Source organism: Aquila chrysaetos, chromosome 15, assembly GCF_900496995.4.
Source record: "Aquila chrysaetos chrysaetos chromosome 15, bAquChr1.4, whole genome shotgun sequence".
Lineage (NCBI taxonomy): Eukaryota > Metazoa > Chordata > Aves > Accipitriformes > Accipitridae > Aquila > Aquila chrysaetos.
This window is the reverse complement of record NC_044018.1, coordinates 6,913,398-6,930,630: the sequence shown is the minus strand read 5'-3', so window position 1 is coordinate 6,930,630 and position 17,233 is coordinate 6,913,398. Positions and strand designations below refer to the sequence as shown.

Below are 17,233 nucleotides of genomic sequence, written 5' to 3'. Positions count from 1 at the left end.
CCCAAACTCCTCCTGCAAAGAATTTCATGGCATATGAAACATTCCTGAACAGAACTGAGCAGACATTTCAACAGGTTTTTAAACTTATTTTATTTGCTGAGTTTGGATAGCATGCATCATTTTACAGCACCGGTAAACAAGTCAGTGAAGCATACTGCTTTTAGGAACTTGTACTGTGGAATGTCTTCAAAACCATTACTCTCTCCCCCTCCACTCTAGTACGTAACACTAGCTGAAGACAAGACAGAGATATATCGGGGCAACTTCCTTATGGCTAAAAATACTCAATAGCAGCGACTTTTAAAGGAGGGTTTTATTAAGTCAAGTCATTGCACTTGGGTCATTTATTGCTATAGCGAACAAAGGCCATTAAATAACAAACACCTTTCATTTGTGGTTTTAACCGATTGTCTTGTTCTGCTCATCTGCTACAAGCTTACATGCAGACACAATTTCTGTAGAGCAATCCATTCCAAGATTTGTTTCATGCTCTAATCACAGTGAGAGCTTGTATAACAAAATTGGCTATTCTGTTAGGCTCAACTCTTGCTTTTCATCACCTGACTTAGAGATATGAATTCTAAGTAAGAGTTTAGTGTCTGATGAGAAGCATTACTGCTGCACATTATTCCTCAATATAAAGATCTGGCTCAAGTCTTCATTTGGGATGCATCTAGGCAATTAAAACTTAAAAGCATTAATACTGAATCAGCTTATTAGCAATGTGACTAGCAAATATTCCCTAATACCTCATAGTATATTAACCAAATTTTATGAACAATTTAAATCAGCAATTGACAAACATCCTCCAACTGACTTTTTGATGTTTGTATTTTATGATGCATCAACTGTGGAAAATGTATACTCTCAAGAAGTAACACTTCCCTGTCACTTACTCAAGTGACACACTAAGTAATTACTATATTTATGACTATTCCCATGAATAGAAACTTAATTACTTCTCTTACTGGCGAAGTTGCCAAACTACGTGGCATGTTTTTGTCATTTAAATTCTAGTAAACCAAAAGGAGATACGGTGATTACTAACAGAAGTAATGCATTTGAGCTGTATGGTTTTTAATTGTTTAATCAAATTAACACAGCAATAAATATCATTGTCTCCCACCACTTTACATATTACTTGTATATTATTCTGGTGCACTGTGTTGAGCTCAGGGGTTAAAGATAATGGCAATCCACAAGATTTCAACTGTTTTCCTTAAAATGTGAAAGATGCTGTTTTGGACACCAGCAAAATGCTGTCAAAGCAATTGTTCCAATCACTCATTAAAATACAAAGATGTTATTAAATTTAGAGATACACAATATACTGAGAAAGTTTATGGCATAAATATATAAATATTGAGACCTTTTGAGAGTATCAAAGTTCCAAAGGGATTTATTTAGAGACATATTATAAACAAAACCTGACTATTGTAAAAATGGATCAAGATGCATATTTAACCACTAGAAAGATTGATGACTTCAGTTTAAATACACAGAAGCACAGACGTTGTGACTTAAGGTTTACTTTTTCATGCTGTATGCTGTAATATTTTAGGCACAACAGGTTGAGTTAAGACTGGATTGTAGCCTTGTTTCTGTTTTTCTTGCATTTTGTGGTTTTAAAAGTTAATTTTGTCATAGCTTCATGATTCAGTCCCAAATCCCTTTTTAATCCAATAGTGCAAGTGACAAAACATTCTGCTAAACTACTCAGATTAGATCATTTGTTCTTACTACAATGCATAGGAGTTTCACCTGCTTCATTGCATTAAAAAATTCCTATCTCATTACTCAACTTATAAACAGCATATTATTAATATTCTCACTGCAGACAGGCACAACAGCATAACCCTGGGTAAGACTGCCAAAATTATACAAATATCATATATTCCCTTTTGCGTCTAGGGGAAAAGTAGTGACTACAATTACGATACAGTTATTACACCCCTCCCAATAGACTATTTTACAGATTAGTTGTGAAGATAGATCACCCTATTTATAGTATAGACCTCTTTAAAAATTAAGCTACAGGTATTCAATAAAAATCTATTAAGAATTCCCTCTCCTTTCTATACAGATTCAGTAGTATTTTCAAGCAAACCAAAAAATAAGGTCTGCAATTCCAGCACAGTAAGAAATAAGGCCTCTTTTATATTGGCAAAAAAATTACACCATTATTCTTTTTTGTTTTCTTATCTCTCTGAATAAAAGACTATATTCCTTTTTTTACTATATTTTTTCTGTAAGACTGTAGAACACCAGCATCCATTATTATTATGAAATAAGAGTCAGTTCTCCTTGTGTTCAGCTTTGAATTCCTGGTGAGTTAAAAACATTGAGTCCATAACTGTCTCATGTAGACATCACTGCTTTCTTCAATTTTTCTATTTCAAGCTGGAAAATGGACATTTTGAAAAGAAAGAGAATCAGTATTAAAGTAGCAATAATATAAAGTCTTCAGAGCTTTCACCAATATTATAACCTTTATATTTCAAAGACACTTAAGTAAAAAAAATCGTAACACAGAAGCATTCGACAGCTTGATATTTACAGCTGATTTCATACTACTGTATGGCTAAACAAACAAGAATTTAAATTCATTAAAAATTTGCCTATAGTTCTGGTACATCTTATTGGATAAACTCACTTTGAATAAAGCAGTCAAAGCTAGGTTGTGGAATCACTTGACATGTCCCCATGTAATGCTGCATCATCACCTTGGACTAACTTCCTAAAGCAGCCTTCATGAAAAATACCGTGCCATGATTAATCTGTATTTCTTCAAATGGATTTAGAGGATACATGGAATTTACCACCTCTTCATCCCCAGTGCATATTTAAGGCAACTTCATTGATTACTTCAGAGATGCATTAAAAAGGGGACTCACCAGAAGTTCTTCTCAAGTTTCCAAAGTAGCTTTGTAGTCAATAAGAAGTACTATTTCACAAATAAAATGCCCTTTTGTACCAGACTGAAATAATTGTCTACAATGAGCTCATCCTATTAACTACTTAATGGCATCATATTATAATGCTGGTAGCCTCCATCAGTAAATTGAGAGGAGTAGCATTCATTCATAAGGAAATGTTTCAGATGCATTCCGTTCTTTTGGCAAATTATTCACTTAATATTTAAACAGTTCATCAAAAATTAGGAAAGTTTACTTTTGCCCTGTTTTTCTTTTGATTACATGAAGTAAATCTGTCCTTCAATCTTCCAAAAGCAAAGTATTAATCTTCTCCCTTGGAACATAGCAGAGCAAAGAGCAGAATCCAGCAACACTAAACTGAACTCGCATTCCAACACCCATATTAAAATTTTCCAGATAAAGCAAACTCAACTAAGATGAACTGTGAATCTTCTATATACATCCAAATGCCTCCTGAGGCATTCATTCAACCACACAGTAACACAGCAATCAAAAAAAAATTGAGCAGGCTCATTAAGACCTTCTTGTGGCATCAAATACCAGAACTGCCTACAGACTTCTAAACTTTACCCCCACTCAAATTGCTAATATTACCTCCAGATTACTTCGTAACAGCTTCTCTTCTTCCAAATCCTTCTTTAGTTTTTCCAGTTCTCTCCTAAAAGTAGTTAAGATATCAGAAATGCAATTTCTGAGAACATTACTGAGAACAGGCAGCACAGGTCTAGTTTAAATTTTACAAGAGAAATTCCTGTAACAACTGTCTGATGCTCTATCTTATAAATAAAACTTCCATATAAGTACATGCCCACTAGTGAACTGGTACTCAAATCTAGTGCACCACAAGCTTCCACCAACTCTCAACACTTCTTACCTATCACTGTGCACTTACCCCTAACTTATAATCACAATTTTAAGTAGGCTACTTTAAAATTTCTACTGTTATTTTACTTGAAGAGTTGAATTTAAACCAAGATAACCTGGCAACTTCTACATAGAGAACAGAAATTCTTTAGAATAAAAAGTTCCTAAAATATGTTTTATTTCATAACTATGTTCAGGCATGAAAGTGCTAAGAATTATCATCAAGTCACTGAAGAACTAGTTCATTAATCTCCAGAACTCATAATTCACTAGTTTGCTTTGGAGACCAACTGATCCTGATGCTTTATAACCTCTCAAGAGGTCAATCTAAAAGCTGGTTTGGTTAGCACTAGTCATCATTTAAAGAGTACCAAAATTAATGTCTGTGCTGTAAAAATAAAAACAGAAAAGGTAAATTTCCCGCAGATTGGTCTTTACTATGTTTACTCAAACACCAGTTACATTTTTCTTCTACATCATTCTCCAAACACAACCCTACCCACATGCACACAGATGACTGGGCCACCATGATCACCAATTTGAAAAGCTCAGTAATATCTTTCCCTACTACGAGTCACGTCGATACTGCAATTACTTGTGCGCAGTGTTACACAAGGCCAGCACATGTACTTACATTAAATACCACAAAATTATCTACTTTTCCTTACAGTGAAAGTACTAACTGTTTAAGATGTATTTTCAAAAAGCTGTAATGCATGCAGGAGTGCCAAGTAGGAAGGAAAAATGTGTACAAATTCCAAAAATACTCTGACATCAAATCCGTACGTATTTAGGACTTCTAGTTGGATCAACTTCTAAAGAAAGAACTTCTGAATTAATATTAATACATACAGAATAGCATTTTTTTTTCTTCTTTATTATTTTAAAGAAGTTTGGCATTAAAGACATTTGGGAGATGTCTGTGTAACCCTTAGAGATTGAGAAGGAAAATATTTACCCATGTTCTTTCTTCAGTACGTCTACTAAACCCATCAAATCATTAATCTGAGTCCTGAGCTCTTCCACAGAAATTTTTTCATCATCTGTTTCTCCTTTAAGTTGGATGTCTCCAGGAAAAAAGTTGAGTATAACAGAACTTGGTCTCTGCGATGAAGATGGAATTGGTGGACTGAATGCAGATGGCTGAAAAAAATACATCAGTGGAAAGCTGAGAAATTAAATCATACTGACTACTTACAGCATACAGGTTGTACTGTTATGGGAGCTACATGTACACAACTTCCTTAATTTTCCTACCCAAAAGGCAAAAAACAATGTCCAGTTCAAATGGACTACTGTAGTATATGAGATGCAGTTATTTTATACAGCTCTTCATTAAGCATTTCCCTGAGGTTCCTGTAGTCACTAAAAAAAGTGCTCACACTGCAGTTCTCTCTCAAAAAACAAAACAAAACAAAAAAACAAAACAAAAAAACACACCAAAGCAAAAAAAACCCAAACGTGATTTAATGGGGCCCATAGGTTCATTATAAACAATCTTTTCTGCACCTTTCTGCTCTGCTCAGTTGTTCTGTCTGTCAGGAGACTAGAGGATGAGCAGCCATGAAGCTTATTTGGGAAATTATACCATAGTTTTATGCTACCTGATACAATAGCTCCCATCAGAACTGATGAACTTTATACTTTAGTATAATGAACTTTATACTAGAATTTCTAATATGAACTTTATACTAAATGACATGGCTCACTTGCATTTAAATACAATCATTTACATTTAGGTGGTTGCATCGATCTAAACTGGAAATGCAAGCAAGATGAACAGAACACCTAGCTGCCTGGTACTTGTCTAGCTCCTTGGTATCATACCTTTTTTATTTCAACTGGCTTTGGTTTGGCACTTTCTTCTTCTTTCTGCACCTTCAAATTTTTTTCTGGACTCACATTTTGACTTGCCTGGTAAACCATTCATCAAAAATAAAAAGGTTTTTAGAATTTTAAAAAATAAATAAATAAAAAAGTAAATAAAAAAAGAACTGTCATATGTTTTAAAAATGCAACAGAAAAAAGAAAAAAAGAAAAAAACAAAACCACAAAACCCAAACACCCAAACTTAAATTGCTAGACTACCATGGTTTTCTTTCCCTGCCAGTCAGAACTTCCTTTCCCCACCATACTCATTCAGCTGAATTTACATCAAACACAGTAATCTTGGGCAGGATTCTCAAGCATCTCTGCAGTACTTAACAAAACAAGTCCTTGATGCTTTTGGGAGCCTGTAGGTACTTCCATAAAACATAAACAGTAACCGGCAGTAACTGTAGATAGTAACTGTAGATGGTAACTGGCATGACTGAACCACACAACATCTGATGATACAATTTGTTTTCAGGGACTCTGCACCACCTGGTTCTCACGGTCTGACAATATCATGTCTTAGCACACGAGATCACAAGTCCCGCATTACAGCAAAATTAAATTACAAATCTGTTGTGGCCAAAGACTATACATTGTTAGGCCTGTAAAGCACTAAAGACACTTTCAGAGCTGTGTGTATGCACACCACCTATTTCATCGACGCTACAAGAGCTAAGTACTTACTGCAGTAATACCCCACAGAACAGAATGACTCCTTCAGCTGCAACGCAGTCACGTTGTTTCTCTTACATACGCTTCCCTCCGGGGAACGGATGTTCCTGTAGACAAAGTCTATAGGAACTGAACCTCTATGGCATTTTGCCCTCAGATAAATGGTTCATAAAACTGTTTCCCAGTGCAATCCTGTCTCCTGGGAAGTTAGTTCACTACTAGGAAAACACACCCAATATACTCACAGGACTGCTGCTATTGAAACGTGAAGGCAGCCTCCTACCAGGCATCTTGGGTCGGTTTGCAGTAGGGTGTGATAGATTATCTGAGGTAGCTATTACATCATCAAAGCTTAACAGATCTAGAAAAAAATGAAAACATACACCACCATCAAGACCAGAAGGTTTTGCTGCATTCTTTTTTATCACTTTTTTCCTCAAGACAAAAAATAAATAGGTAATTTATCAGAATTCTTATTGTTTGAAAGATTTTCAGTATATACAACACGAGCCATATAAAACAACTACACGACTTTGGCATATCTGGGAAGCCACATTTTCCACCTTGAAAAAAAATTAAGAGTTAATTCAACTAGCATTTAAATACAAGTTCTCAACAGAAATGCTGTAGTAACATGGCAGCAAAAACAGACCTAACAATTATCTGGAAAAGAATATATTTATGACTTTTCTTGAGAGGTGCCATATTCAACTGTTTAAGAGAGCACATAACTTGCACGAGAAGCATGAAACCCCAAGTTTAGTGACTAAGACAAAAATAAAAGCAGCATCTATACAGGTTGGTGAAATAAGTTAAGACGACATTAACTGCAAATATTTCTGTGCAGGGTAGTTTTTTCATATGCAGTGTTTTGTCTAAAGAAAATACACAACTTCATAAAGTCTGTCATAAATCATTTCAAAACTCCATTCTCATACTTTATTATATCATACAGATCTCTCTGTTCATTAGTCTCTTTATGCTCATAGCTCTCGGTATACTCTCTCCTAGATCAGTAGAAATTCTTTACATCCTATGGGAAGAGGCAACCTTAGGAAAAAAGCTGCCTATTTATAGGAAGATTAACATTAATAGGAAGAACAGAACATATCTAATCTAACAACATAAGTAGTTCACCTAGTTAACAACTGGACTTCTTAACTGTTTCTCCACAAAAATAATAATACTACTTACCTGTCAACAGATGCGCAATGAGATAGGTTTTTTGTTTAAGCATTGACATAAGATCATAGGTATTATATATGTTTTTACAACACAAGTTCGTTAGACTTATTCTAGGTACTCTAAATGTTTAACTAAAATACTACACAGCATTTACTATGGGCACCAAAAGTAACATTCAAGGTTTGGGGTTTGTTGGGCAGGGAGGTGGTGGTTTTGCAACCTCTGATTTTTACATGACATTATGATTTATCAAATAGCAGCTATGATAGTTCTTCACCTATTTTCTCATTCATTTTAAAGCTATAGAAAGAGGTCATATAACAAAAAAGCCCTAAGAACACTGAGCCAGACTATTGATACCACTTTCGTGTTTGGATGGACGACTTAAAATCATCTGATTAATCAGAGTTTTAATCACACATTGTCAAAGCTAATTTATACCTGTAGAAACTAAGTTTTCCACTGAATGTTTTAACTGATTTTATTGTCTTCTATTCTGTGTTACTATCCTTGAAGTCCTTAAGATATTCACAACTTTTGGACATCCCTGAATGTATCTATTTCATCATCTGTTGCCTTGTTGAAATGCAAGCTTTTATAACAGTATCTGTTACCAATCAGTTTTGCTGCTTTTTAATTTTATTAAAGAGAACGTAAATGCAGTCTTTTGTAAACATGTAATCATATCTGCAATGTAAAAAAGCGGGGAAAAAAAAACAAAGAAGGAAGAAACAGAAGAGTGATGAATGGCAAGCAGCTGACGGAAAAGAGGATGAGGGAGAATTAAATAACTATGAAGGTATTTCTGCTGTAGTCTGTGCCAATAAAATATTTAACTTATTAGAAGTCAAGCAACAGTGACCAACACGTTTTTTACTCAATCCCAGAGCACTAACCCATGCCAAAATGTAAATCAGGATTTACATTAGTTAGATATTATTAAAAAGGTAAAAAGAAGGCAGAAAAAAATATATATATGCCCTTTCCCCCATCTCAGTAATTTTTGCCTTTAAACGATCCTCCTTTTGTCATTCTGCAGAAATGACAAATCATTTGGCAGTAAATTTAAATAAGAATTGAAAATTGAGTTGCTATTATGATTGTAATGCCAGCCCTGTGTTCACGAACAAAGTAAACATCAGGCATATTAAGAATATTAAGAACATACTAAGAATAACGTGTACATCTGAAAAAAACCCACAGTATTTGACAAGGCTTGAAGATGAAGACGGCTACAGTCTTGAATTGTATATGATTTCAATATAGATGGTGGGATGACACTAAAGCCTGGGGGGGGGGGGTGGTTCCTATTTGTTAAGAGCTTCTAAAGGAAATTGCTACACCTGAGACAATTGCTCAGCATTAAAATATTAACAGCACATTACAGTCAGAGGAAATTCTGACTGTACTTGCATTTTCCTTTTAACCTTTCCATTTTGTTGCTTTGGTATAGGGAAGAAATTAAAGCACAGCCTGGTGGAGATTAGGGTTTGTGTTTGTGGTGGTGGTTTTGTTTGTTTGTTTTCTTTTTAAACAGCATTCTTAGATATTTTAGGAGCAAAGCCTGGCCCCACTGAAACCAATAGAGATACTGATGAAACCCACTGAAACTTCACAATTTACACCCATTTCAACCAATAAAATGATTTATCAATTAACTTTCTTAAAGACAGCCTGTAGATAATTGTTAAAGGAAATCCCATGATAGTGCCAAAAGAGCAACATTATACATGTGGGGATAATTTGAGTCAAAAAATGATTTTAAGGCTGAGCAAGAGCATCTTTCTTTCTAGAAAGATGAGTCAAGTTTAAACAGTTACTTAGGACAGACTACTAGAAATATCTCTTCTGCAAGCTTACCATGGATCCATAACAGAACTGTTAGAAGCTTTAACAGATACAGTTAGGTGAGAGGTTTTGTTAAAATTTGTGAACGCTTCAAGTGTACTCATAGCAGTTTGTCTTAAAAAGCCTTCACAAAAAGAAGCAAAGCTGAAGGGGTGTCTAAAGAAATTATGGTTCCAACATCTCATGTGACTGGGGTTTAAAAACCCATGACAGAAGTGAAACGTATCCAATATTTTAGAAGACAGGACCTCACATTAATCTGCAGAGTAAAAGAAGATGGCAGCCCTTTTTCCTATTACTCATCTTGCTGAGATTGCACCCCAAAAATTTAGGGGACAGATATAAGCTTCAGAATATTTAAACTTGCAGTTGAGCAATAGTAAGGTATTTGCTACAATTAAGCACATGCCTAATACATAACTTTCAAAAACACTATTTTACAAGACTCATGATACTAAATAGCCAACACTAGTGGATTCAGTGCCTAAAGGCTTCATAACTGCATAATTTGCGTGTACAGAAGGATAAAGCCATTCAACCTACATACACCAGAAGTGGTATAAGTATTGAACACATTTCACTATAAACACTAGGTTTGGCTTATCTATAGCTGGACTGTAAAGTTTTTCCCTTTTTTTTTTTTTTTTATCCCCACAAGTTCCTAGTTGAGAAGTATATTTAAAGTAACAACTTCTTTAACAGCTAAGCAAAACAGGCATTCAAACAAACAAAAAAAGCATTTTAAATCGAAACCCAAAAATTTTAGTATCCGTAACTGCAACTCAAAATTACTCTTATGATGTTAAGAAGAGGCTATGTGTATGGCATAAAGCATTTGGATTTCCTTATAGATTGTTATCTTACCAAAATGGAGAAGGGTAGGGTAATTTCCTGACACGTAAGAAGGGAAACATGGCAAACAGGATAGGAAACAAAATCTGGAAAGAAAAGTCAAGGAGAGGAATGTCTAGAAAAAGATTCTGAACAAAAAAATTATTTTACAAAGCAGGAAAAAGAAACATTTGTAGAAGAAACAGAATCGCTTTACATGTTCAGCATGCTAGTATTACAGCTTTAGTCTTTTACAGTACTTTAATTCTAGTTGAACAGAGAAACATTTATGCAATTTTTCAAATAAAGCTTCAAGAGAAGGTACTTCAACATGATCAATGTTTCTGAATGTTTTTGAGTATTTGTCCTTATCTGATGGCTGGAGGCCTAATTTTGATATGGAGTGTGTTGGCTTTTTTCTATAGATACAAAATATTTATGGCTTTTCCTTAGGCTAAACTGAAAGTGGCTCAACCTACACCACACTTCATGGTCAAACTAAGTTGCAAAACAAAAGACCCATACTTATAGAAATTGGTTTTCTAAAAATTCATTCACTTCAGGACCTCAATCTAAAGGCAGGCGAGATCGAGGGGCAAAGGAAGAAGAGAGACTGGTAATGCAGTTGCCAACCACAGCCATACGCTTTCCCCCATGGTTTAGCATCTATTCCAATGCTTGTAAGATACAAAGTTTGAGATTGTTTAGTAAGGACCCAACATGTTTGGAGCTTTATATAGCCTTAGTTGCTGCATGGAGTATTATGTCTTTAGCAGCAGAATGCATACAGAGACATAAAGCAAGAGATTCGTTACATTTTACTGGCAGGAGTTTGGACTAGTCTATTTTTACAAGAGTAGTAAAACTACAAGTGACTTATGCAGATCGCTTTAAACAAGGGCACTTTCACATAACAGAGGATTTCTGAAACTTTCCTTAAATAGCAGCTCCTTGACACTGTCAGTGCTGCATCCCCCCACAGACTGCCTGACCCTCCTTTGCTTGCTCTGCACCAGACAAGGATCACTGAACAGACCTCACCCACTTGCTTGTTATGTACCCCTGTCCCCTGCCTCGTACAGGTACTGAAATCTTGAATTTCTCCATGAGCCTGTAAAATCTTATGTTAGCAAATCAGAATTCATAGAAATTTTTTTTCTAAATCTGTATAAAATTGGGGGGGTTTATGTATATGTGAACACCTAATATCACAGCTACTATGTTGACATCTTTTAATAACCAGAGTGGCAAGATAATTGCACCTAAAGAAAAAGAAAAAAAAAAAAAAACAAACATTCCATCTGCTTTCATGGGGAGTTTTTTCCTGCGGATAAATAATACTATGCTACACAGTAACACATCTAGCACAGTCCTAGAGATAAACATCTGAGTAGTAGGACAAGGCTTACATTTTTAAGGCTAGGTTGTGCATCACTCTTTCATCTCTCAGCTTACATTGGCCGGAAAGTGTTTCTTCTGTACCCTCATTCAAACTCATCTTTAAATAGAGGCAATAGTTAAACTGCCAATTCAAACCTTTTAAGACAAGGCATATCACAGCATATGCATAGATTTTACTGGGGAATAAAAAAAGAACTTATAAATACTTTAGAGTAACACTAATAATATTTGTAATATTTCCAGGATATTTTAATACCTGGTGAAGTCCAGCTTTTTGTGGCTCAGAAAAATATAACTTCTGTATTAAAAACATACATAAACTAACCTTTCCCCATACAAAGCATTTGAGCTTAGAAGCACATTTTAAAATGCTTAATGGAAAAATCAACAGTACTCTTTTCTATTCATAAACTGCTTCAGTTTTTTAATGCATTGTTTTTATCTCCTAGATCAATTTATTACAATTTAGGACCAACTACTCTAGAACCTGAATATCGTAATTGGCCTACATTTTTTATATATACATATATATATATATAAAAAAGTTATATTATTTCAAAATGTATTATTACTAAAACTTTTTCTGAGATGAAAGGTTGCATTTGAGATATGCAAGCCAAACACTGCACGTACAACTCACTAAAGCTTTTTCTGCAGTGGTTAATCATACAATAAAAATATTTTAGAGTTTAAAAAAAAAATATGCCCACAGCAGATGATCTCTGCCTAAGAGGCACACAGAGGACTGAAATCAGTTGTGCTGTCTGTAAAGGACAAAAGGTAACTTTATAATAGCTCAGAGAGCCTGATCATCAATGTGGGTGCTTTAACCAGTATCAAGGTTTTGGCTGGACAAATGTAGATTTAAAGAGATGCCACATTTGGCTCAAGTTGCATTAAGCAAAGCCACAGGTATGAAATTCCAGTGTACAATGCTCCATGCTGGCCCAAATGTAACGTATGATAAAGTCATAATCTAAAATAGCTATGAACTTAATCACAGAATGCTGAAGGTAATGGCATTACTAATAATACGCAAGTTAGCCAGAAAAGCAAAAGTTATCTGAAATGCAAGAGCAGAACAAACAGAACCAGTCAGTAAGGAAAACAATTTCATAAAAACACAAGATAAAAGTGGCAGCAAAAAAACATGCTTTCAAATTAGAAGAACAAACCATTACCTATGTTTCTCCCTTCCTGTCATCTACTACAACACAGCGCTCATTAACTGCTTCCAAATAGCCTACTGACATCTGTTCACCGCTTTCTGACCCTTAACCTTCAGCTACCTACAGCAGTTCTAAAAAAAAAAAAAAAAAAAAAATATACTTTCTACTGAACAGGCATAATCACACTCTGGAATTTTGAGTAAACTACTTAAAAAGCTTATTCTAATCTTGTAAAATACTGCAATCCAAACAGAAAGACCAAAAAGAATGTTTTATTCTTTCCTTACCCAATTCTTTAGAGCTCTTTACCACAAGTGAATCTACCTCTACTGATTTTGGTCTAAGTGGTAATGGTTCAGAATCTAACTTTGGTTTTGCTACTGGCTCAACTTCAGATTTCGGTCGAAGAGAAACAACTTCTCCATTAGGTCTGTAGTAAGAAAAAAAAAGACAAGACATACCTAGTCAATAAACAGTTTACAACTGAAACATACCAAGAATTACAGGTAAATTGAAAAATTTCAGTAGATTTTATCATTTTCTAAAGCCTTGCTTAAAATCAAGTCTTTTGAAGAGCAATTCTAGTCCTATAAAAGCCAATTCTTCTGTTCCAGCTCTTGCAGAGTTGTCAAACATGTACAATCCTCTTGTAAAAATAATCCAAAATTTCTACTACAGGGCATACTTTGGCACTTAAATATAAAATGTTACCCTTCAGAGCAACAGAAAACAAAAGAGCTAAATAGCACCTTCAGTAATATCTCTTGAAATACTCAGAAACATACTCAGAGTCCTTGACATCAACATCTTCCTGTAAAGAAAAATGCTACCAAGAACAAGTTGTTTCTTTCTGAGTATAGAATAAAGTACCTTGTATATACGGCTTTTATTCTACCACGCATTCTTTGCATGTCTGGTGACATCATCCAGGGACCAAAAAAGAACAAAACCAAAACCAAACAAAAACCAAACAAAAAAAAAAAAAAAAAAAAAAAAAAAAAACAAAAAAAAACAAAAACAAACAAACAAAAAAAAAACCCACCCACACACAAAAAAACCCCACCAAAACAAACAAACAAAAAAGAGAACACATGACATTTTCCTTTACAATTCTTGCTATCATTTCTGCCACAGCATAAAAATAGAATCACAGAACCATTTAGGTTGGAAAAGACCTTTAAGATCATCGAGTCCAACCATTAACCTAACACCGTCAAGGCCATCACTAAACCATGGCCCTAAGCACCACATCTACATGTCTTTTAAACACCTCCAGGGATGGTGACTCCACCACTTCCCCGGGCAGCCTCTTCCAATGCTTGACAACCCTTTCAGTGCAGAAATTTTTCCTAACATCCAATCTAAACCTCCCCTGGCACAACTTGAGGCCATCTCCTCTTGTCCTATTACTTGTTACTTGGGAGAAGGGACCGACCCCCACCTGGCTACAACCTCCTTTTGGGTAGTTGTAGAGAGCGATCAGGTCTCCCCTCAGCCTCCTTTTCTCCAGGCTGAACAACCCCAGTTCCCCCAGCTGGTCCTCATAGACTTGTGCTCCAGGCCCCTCACCAGCTTCGTTGCCCTTCTCTGGACACGCTCCAGCACCTCAATGTCTTTCCTCTAGTGAGGGGCCCAAAACCGAACACAGGACTCGAGGTGCGGCCTCACCAGTGCCGAGTACAGGGGGACGATCGCCTCCCTGCTCCTGCTGGCCACACTATTTCTGATACAGGCTAGGATGCTGTTGGCCTTCTTGGCCACCTGAACACACTGCTGGCTCATATTCCACCGGCTGTCCACCAGCACCCCCAGGTCCTTTTCTGCGGGGCAGCTTTCCAGCCGCTCTTCTCCAAGCCTGTGGCGTTACATGGGGTTGTTGTGACCCAGGTGCAGGACCCAGCACTTGGCCTTGTTGAACCTCATACAGTTGGCTTTGGCCCATCGATCCAGCCTGTCCAGATCCCTCTGCAGAACCTCCCTACCCTCCAGCAGATCAACACTCCCGCCCAACTTGGTGTACTCTGCAAATGAGGGTGCATGTGATCCCCTCATCCAGATCATTGATAAAAGATATTAAGCAGAACTGGCCCCAACACCGAGCCCTGGGGAACACCACTTGTGACCGGTCACCGACTGGATTTCACGCCATTCACCACAACTCTTTGGGCCCGGCCATCCCGCCAGTTTTTTCCCCAGTGAAGAGTACGCTCATCCAAGCCATGAGCAGCCAGTTTCTCCAGGAGAATGCTGTGGGAAATGGTGTCAAAGGCTTTACTAAGGTCTAGGTAGACGACATCCACAGCCTTTCCCTCATCCACTAAGCAGGTCACCTTGTCATAGAAGGAGATCAGGTTAGTCAAGCAGGACCTGCCTTTCATAAACCCATGCTGACTGGGCCTGATCACCTTGTTGTCCTGTACATGCCATATATAAAGTATATAAATTGACTAGTTGTCAGCTTCAATGTGTCCCTATCATTAACTCACCTCCCAAATAATTTATTTGGAAGTTTTATTGCAGTAGAAAAAGAGATAGCAGCCTTATCTTCCTAGGAGAATGTTAAACTTTCAGATATTTAAACATTTAAATACCCCTAGGATTTAAAGTTTTCAATTATTAAACAACCACAGTTTACTACAGACCTCTATTTAACTGCACACATGTATCCCTTTATAGCCATAATTATTTTCTAAAATGAAGGAGAACATGACTTGTGGCTAATAAATAAATAAATAAATAAATCTTTACTTGGGAAACTCTCCAAAATAGCAAGTGATATAACACAATGACACACTGAAAACCTAAACAGAAGTAATGTGGCAATGGTCTAACTCTTCAGTCAGGCATCCAGTGTTCCCAGGGCTGTGCGGCGTGGGATCAGAGGCAGCTGATCCCTGTTGGAGTCAACTGTCCAAAGTGTGTGCCTTACCCACACTCCCTTTCCTGACTGCCCTCCTGCTCAGCCTTTTCTCCCTTTAGATATTCTTCCCTGTGGTTCAGCTATACAGGATCTGCTGTAAAAAAAAGATAAACCTCAACCAATGCTTGCTGCCACCCTGTACCTTCAAAGGTGTTTAAGGTGCAAGCTCTTTGATGTAGCAGCCGTCTGCTCCTTTATTTGTACAAGGCAAAGTGCCTCATGACCTTACTTTCTTGTGGTTCTTTCAAGTCAACTAAACACCTCAAAGGGACAGTTACCCATCAGCAGTTTATTTACAGTTTTGGGCAAGTATCTAGCAAATAGTTTGATGGAGACAGAAAGAAAAACTGTATGTGAGGGACTGTATTGATGCAAAATGAGTCTTAGTGAAACACCATAAATAATTGTTTCAAACTCATGAGAAAAAAAACATTTTTAAAAGTGGATCTAAGAAATAGTGAGCAATTACTTGCTATTACCCTCCTTATTTGTCCAGTAGCTCAACTGAGAATATTCAAGACAGAGCATACAGACTGGATGTGGTTCTGTAATAGGTGCTTTCTTCCCCAGAAGAGCACATGAGCAATACTGAGTACCTTTAGCACAGGTACTGACTGTGCTAAACTCTTCCTTTCCATCTATCTTGTTCTATATAAAGTCACCACTTGAACCAACATTGAACGTTGATGCAGCTCAAATCTTCTGTTTTTTTTCCAACACAATAATTCTCAAGTGCCATGTCCACAGATTCTTTTACACCTTACTGCTACTGTAGCTACAACTTCTTTCTTATGGGGAAGGCTAAAAGCAAAGCAGCCCACAGATTTGTAACTTCATCTGCCCCATGGTTAATTATGCTGTACTATCTACTCTGAGATGGATCCAACGTCTCAAAGAATTAAAAAGTTGTAAGTTCACACTGATAAAGACCTGGAGAACCAAGACACTGGTAGGTGTAGGGCAAAACTTATCTTTGCATCATTTTCACCCTTAAAACATAGGTTTCTTCCCACCTCATCCATGAAGGAAGATTGAACAACAAACCAAATAAAATATACTTGGGGTATAAAATTTAAGTTATACTGACTTGGATACAGATGATGGCAAAACAGGTTTATCTGGACGTTTTGGGTGCAGAAGCCCTGCTCTCAGTAAGCTATTAGTCTTGCTTGGAGGAATAGGCTTCTTGGGTGGTACTTGAGGAGCTTGTGGCTTCAAAGGCTTCTGATCCAAAGCCCCTTTTTCATCTGACAAAATAAGTCACCATAACATTTTAAAAATGCATGTTGTCTAGAATTCTTACAATGCTAATAAATTAGAAAGCAACTGCTGTCAGAAATACTTTCTTTGAAGATCAAAGTGAAAAATAGATATGCAAGTGTCTTAAGTGATACCTTATCAAAACACACTAACTACTTACCTGAACTTAAAAAACATTATGTTAAAGCAAGCAAAATGTCTTTCTATTGACATGAAACAGTAGCAAGAAATTATGGATTCACACTATTGCACTAAAAATGACAGCTAGGAAC

The 17,233-nt window shown here is 36.4% G+C and overlaps 1 protein-coding gene across 4 annotated transcripts in view; it reads right to left on the bottom strand.

Moving 5' to 3' along the window:
* Nucleotides 1-71: 71 nt before the first annotated feature.
* LOC115351101 (CD2 associated protein) overlaps nucleotides 72-17,233 on the bottom strand; it is an 84,573-nt gene continuing 67,411 nt past the window's right edge. For 2 of the 4 annotated variants that reach the window (XM_030037469.2, XM_041128841.1), the window contains exons 12-18: nucleotides 16,789-16,948; nucleotides 13,069-13,211; nucleotides 6,593-6,708; nucleotides 5,628-5,714; nucleotides 4,759-4,943; nucleotides 3,531-3,594; nucleotides 72-2,400 (exon numbers count right to left, since the gene is read on the bottom strand). In XM_030037469.2, coding sequence (XP_029893329.1) covers nucleotides 2,359-2,400; nucleotides 3,531-3,594; nucleotides 4,759-4,943; nucleotides 5,628-5,714; nucleotides 6,593-6,708; nucleotides 13,069-13,211; nucleotides 16,789-16,948 — 797 coding nt within the window. In that variant the 3' untranslated portion in view covers nucleotides 72-2,358. Of the gene's footprint in view, nucleotides 2,401-3,530; nucleotides 3,595-4,758; nucleotides 4,944-5,627; nucleotides 5,715-6,592; nucleotides 6,709-10,244; nucleotides 10,319-13,068; nucleotides 13,212-16,788; nucleotides 16,949-17,233 lie in introns of those variants that run through there. The other 2 variants (XM_030037470.2, XR_003926698.2) reach the window with 2 other exon arrangements.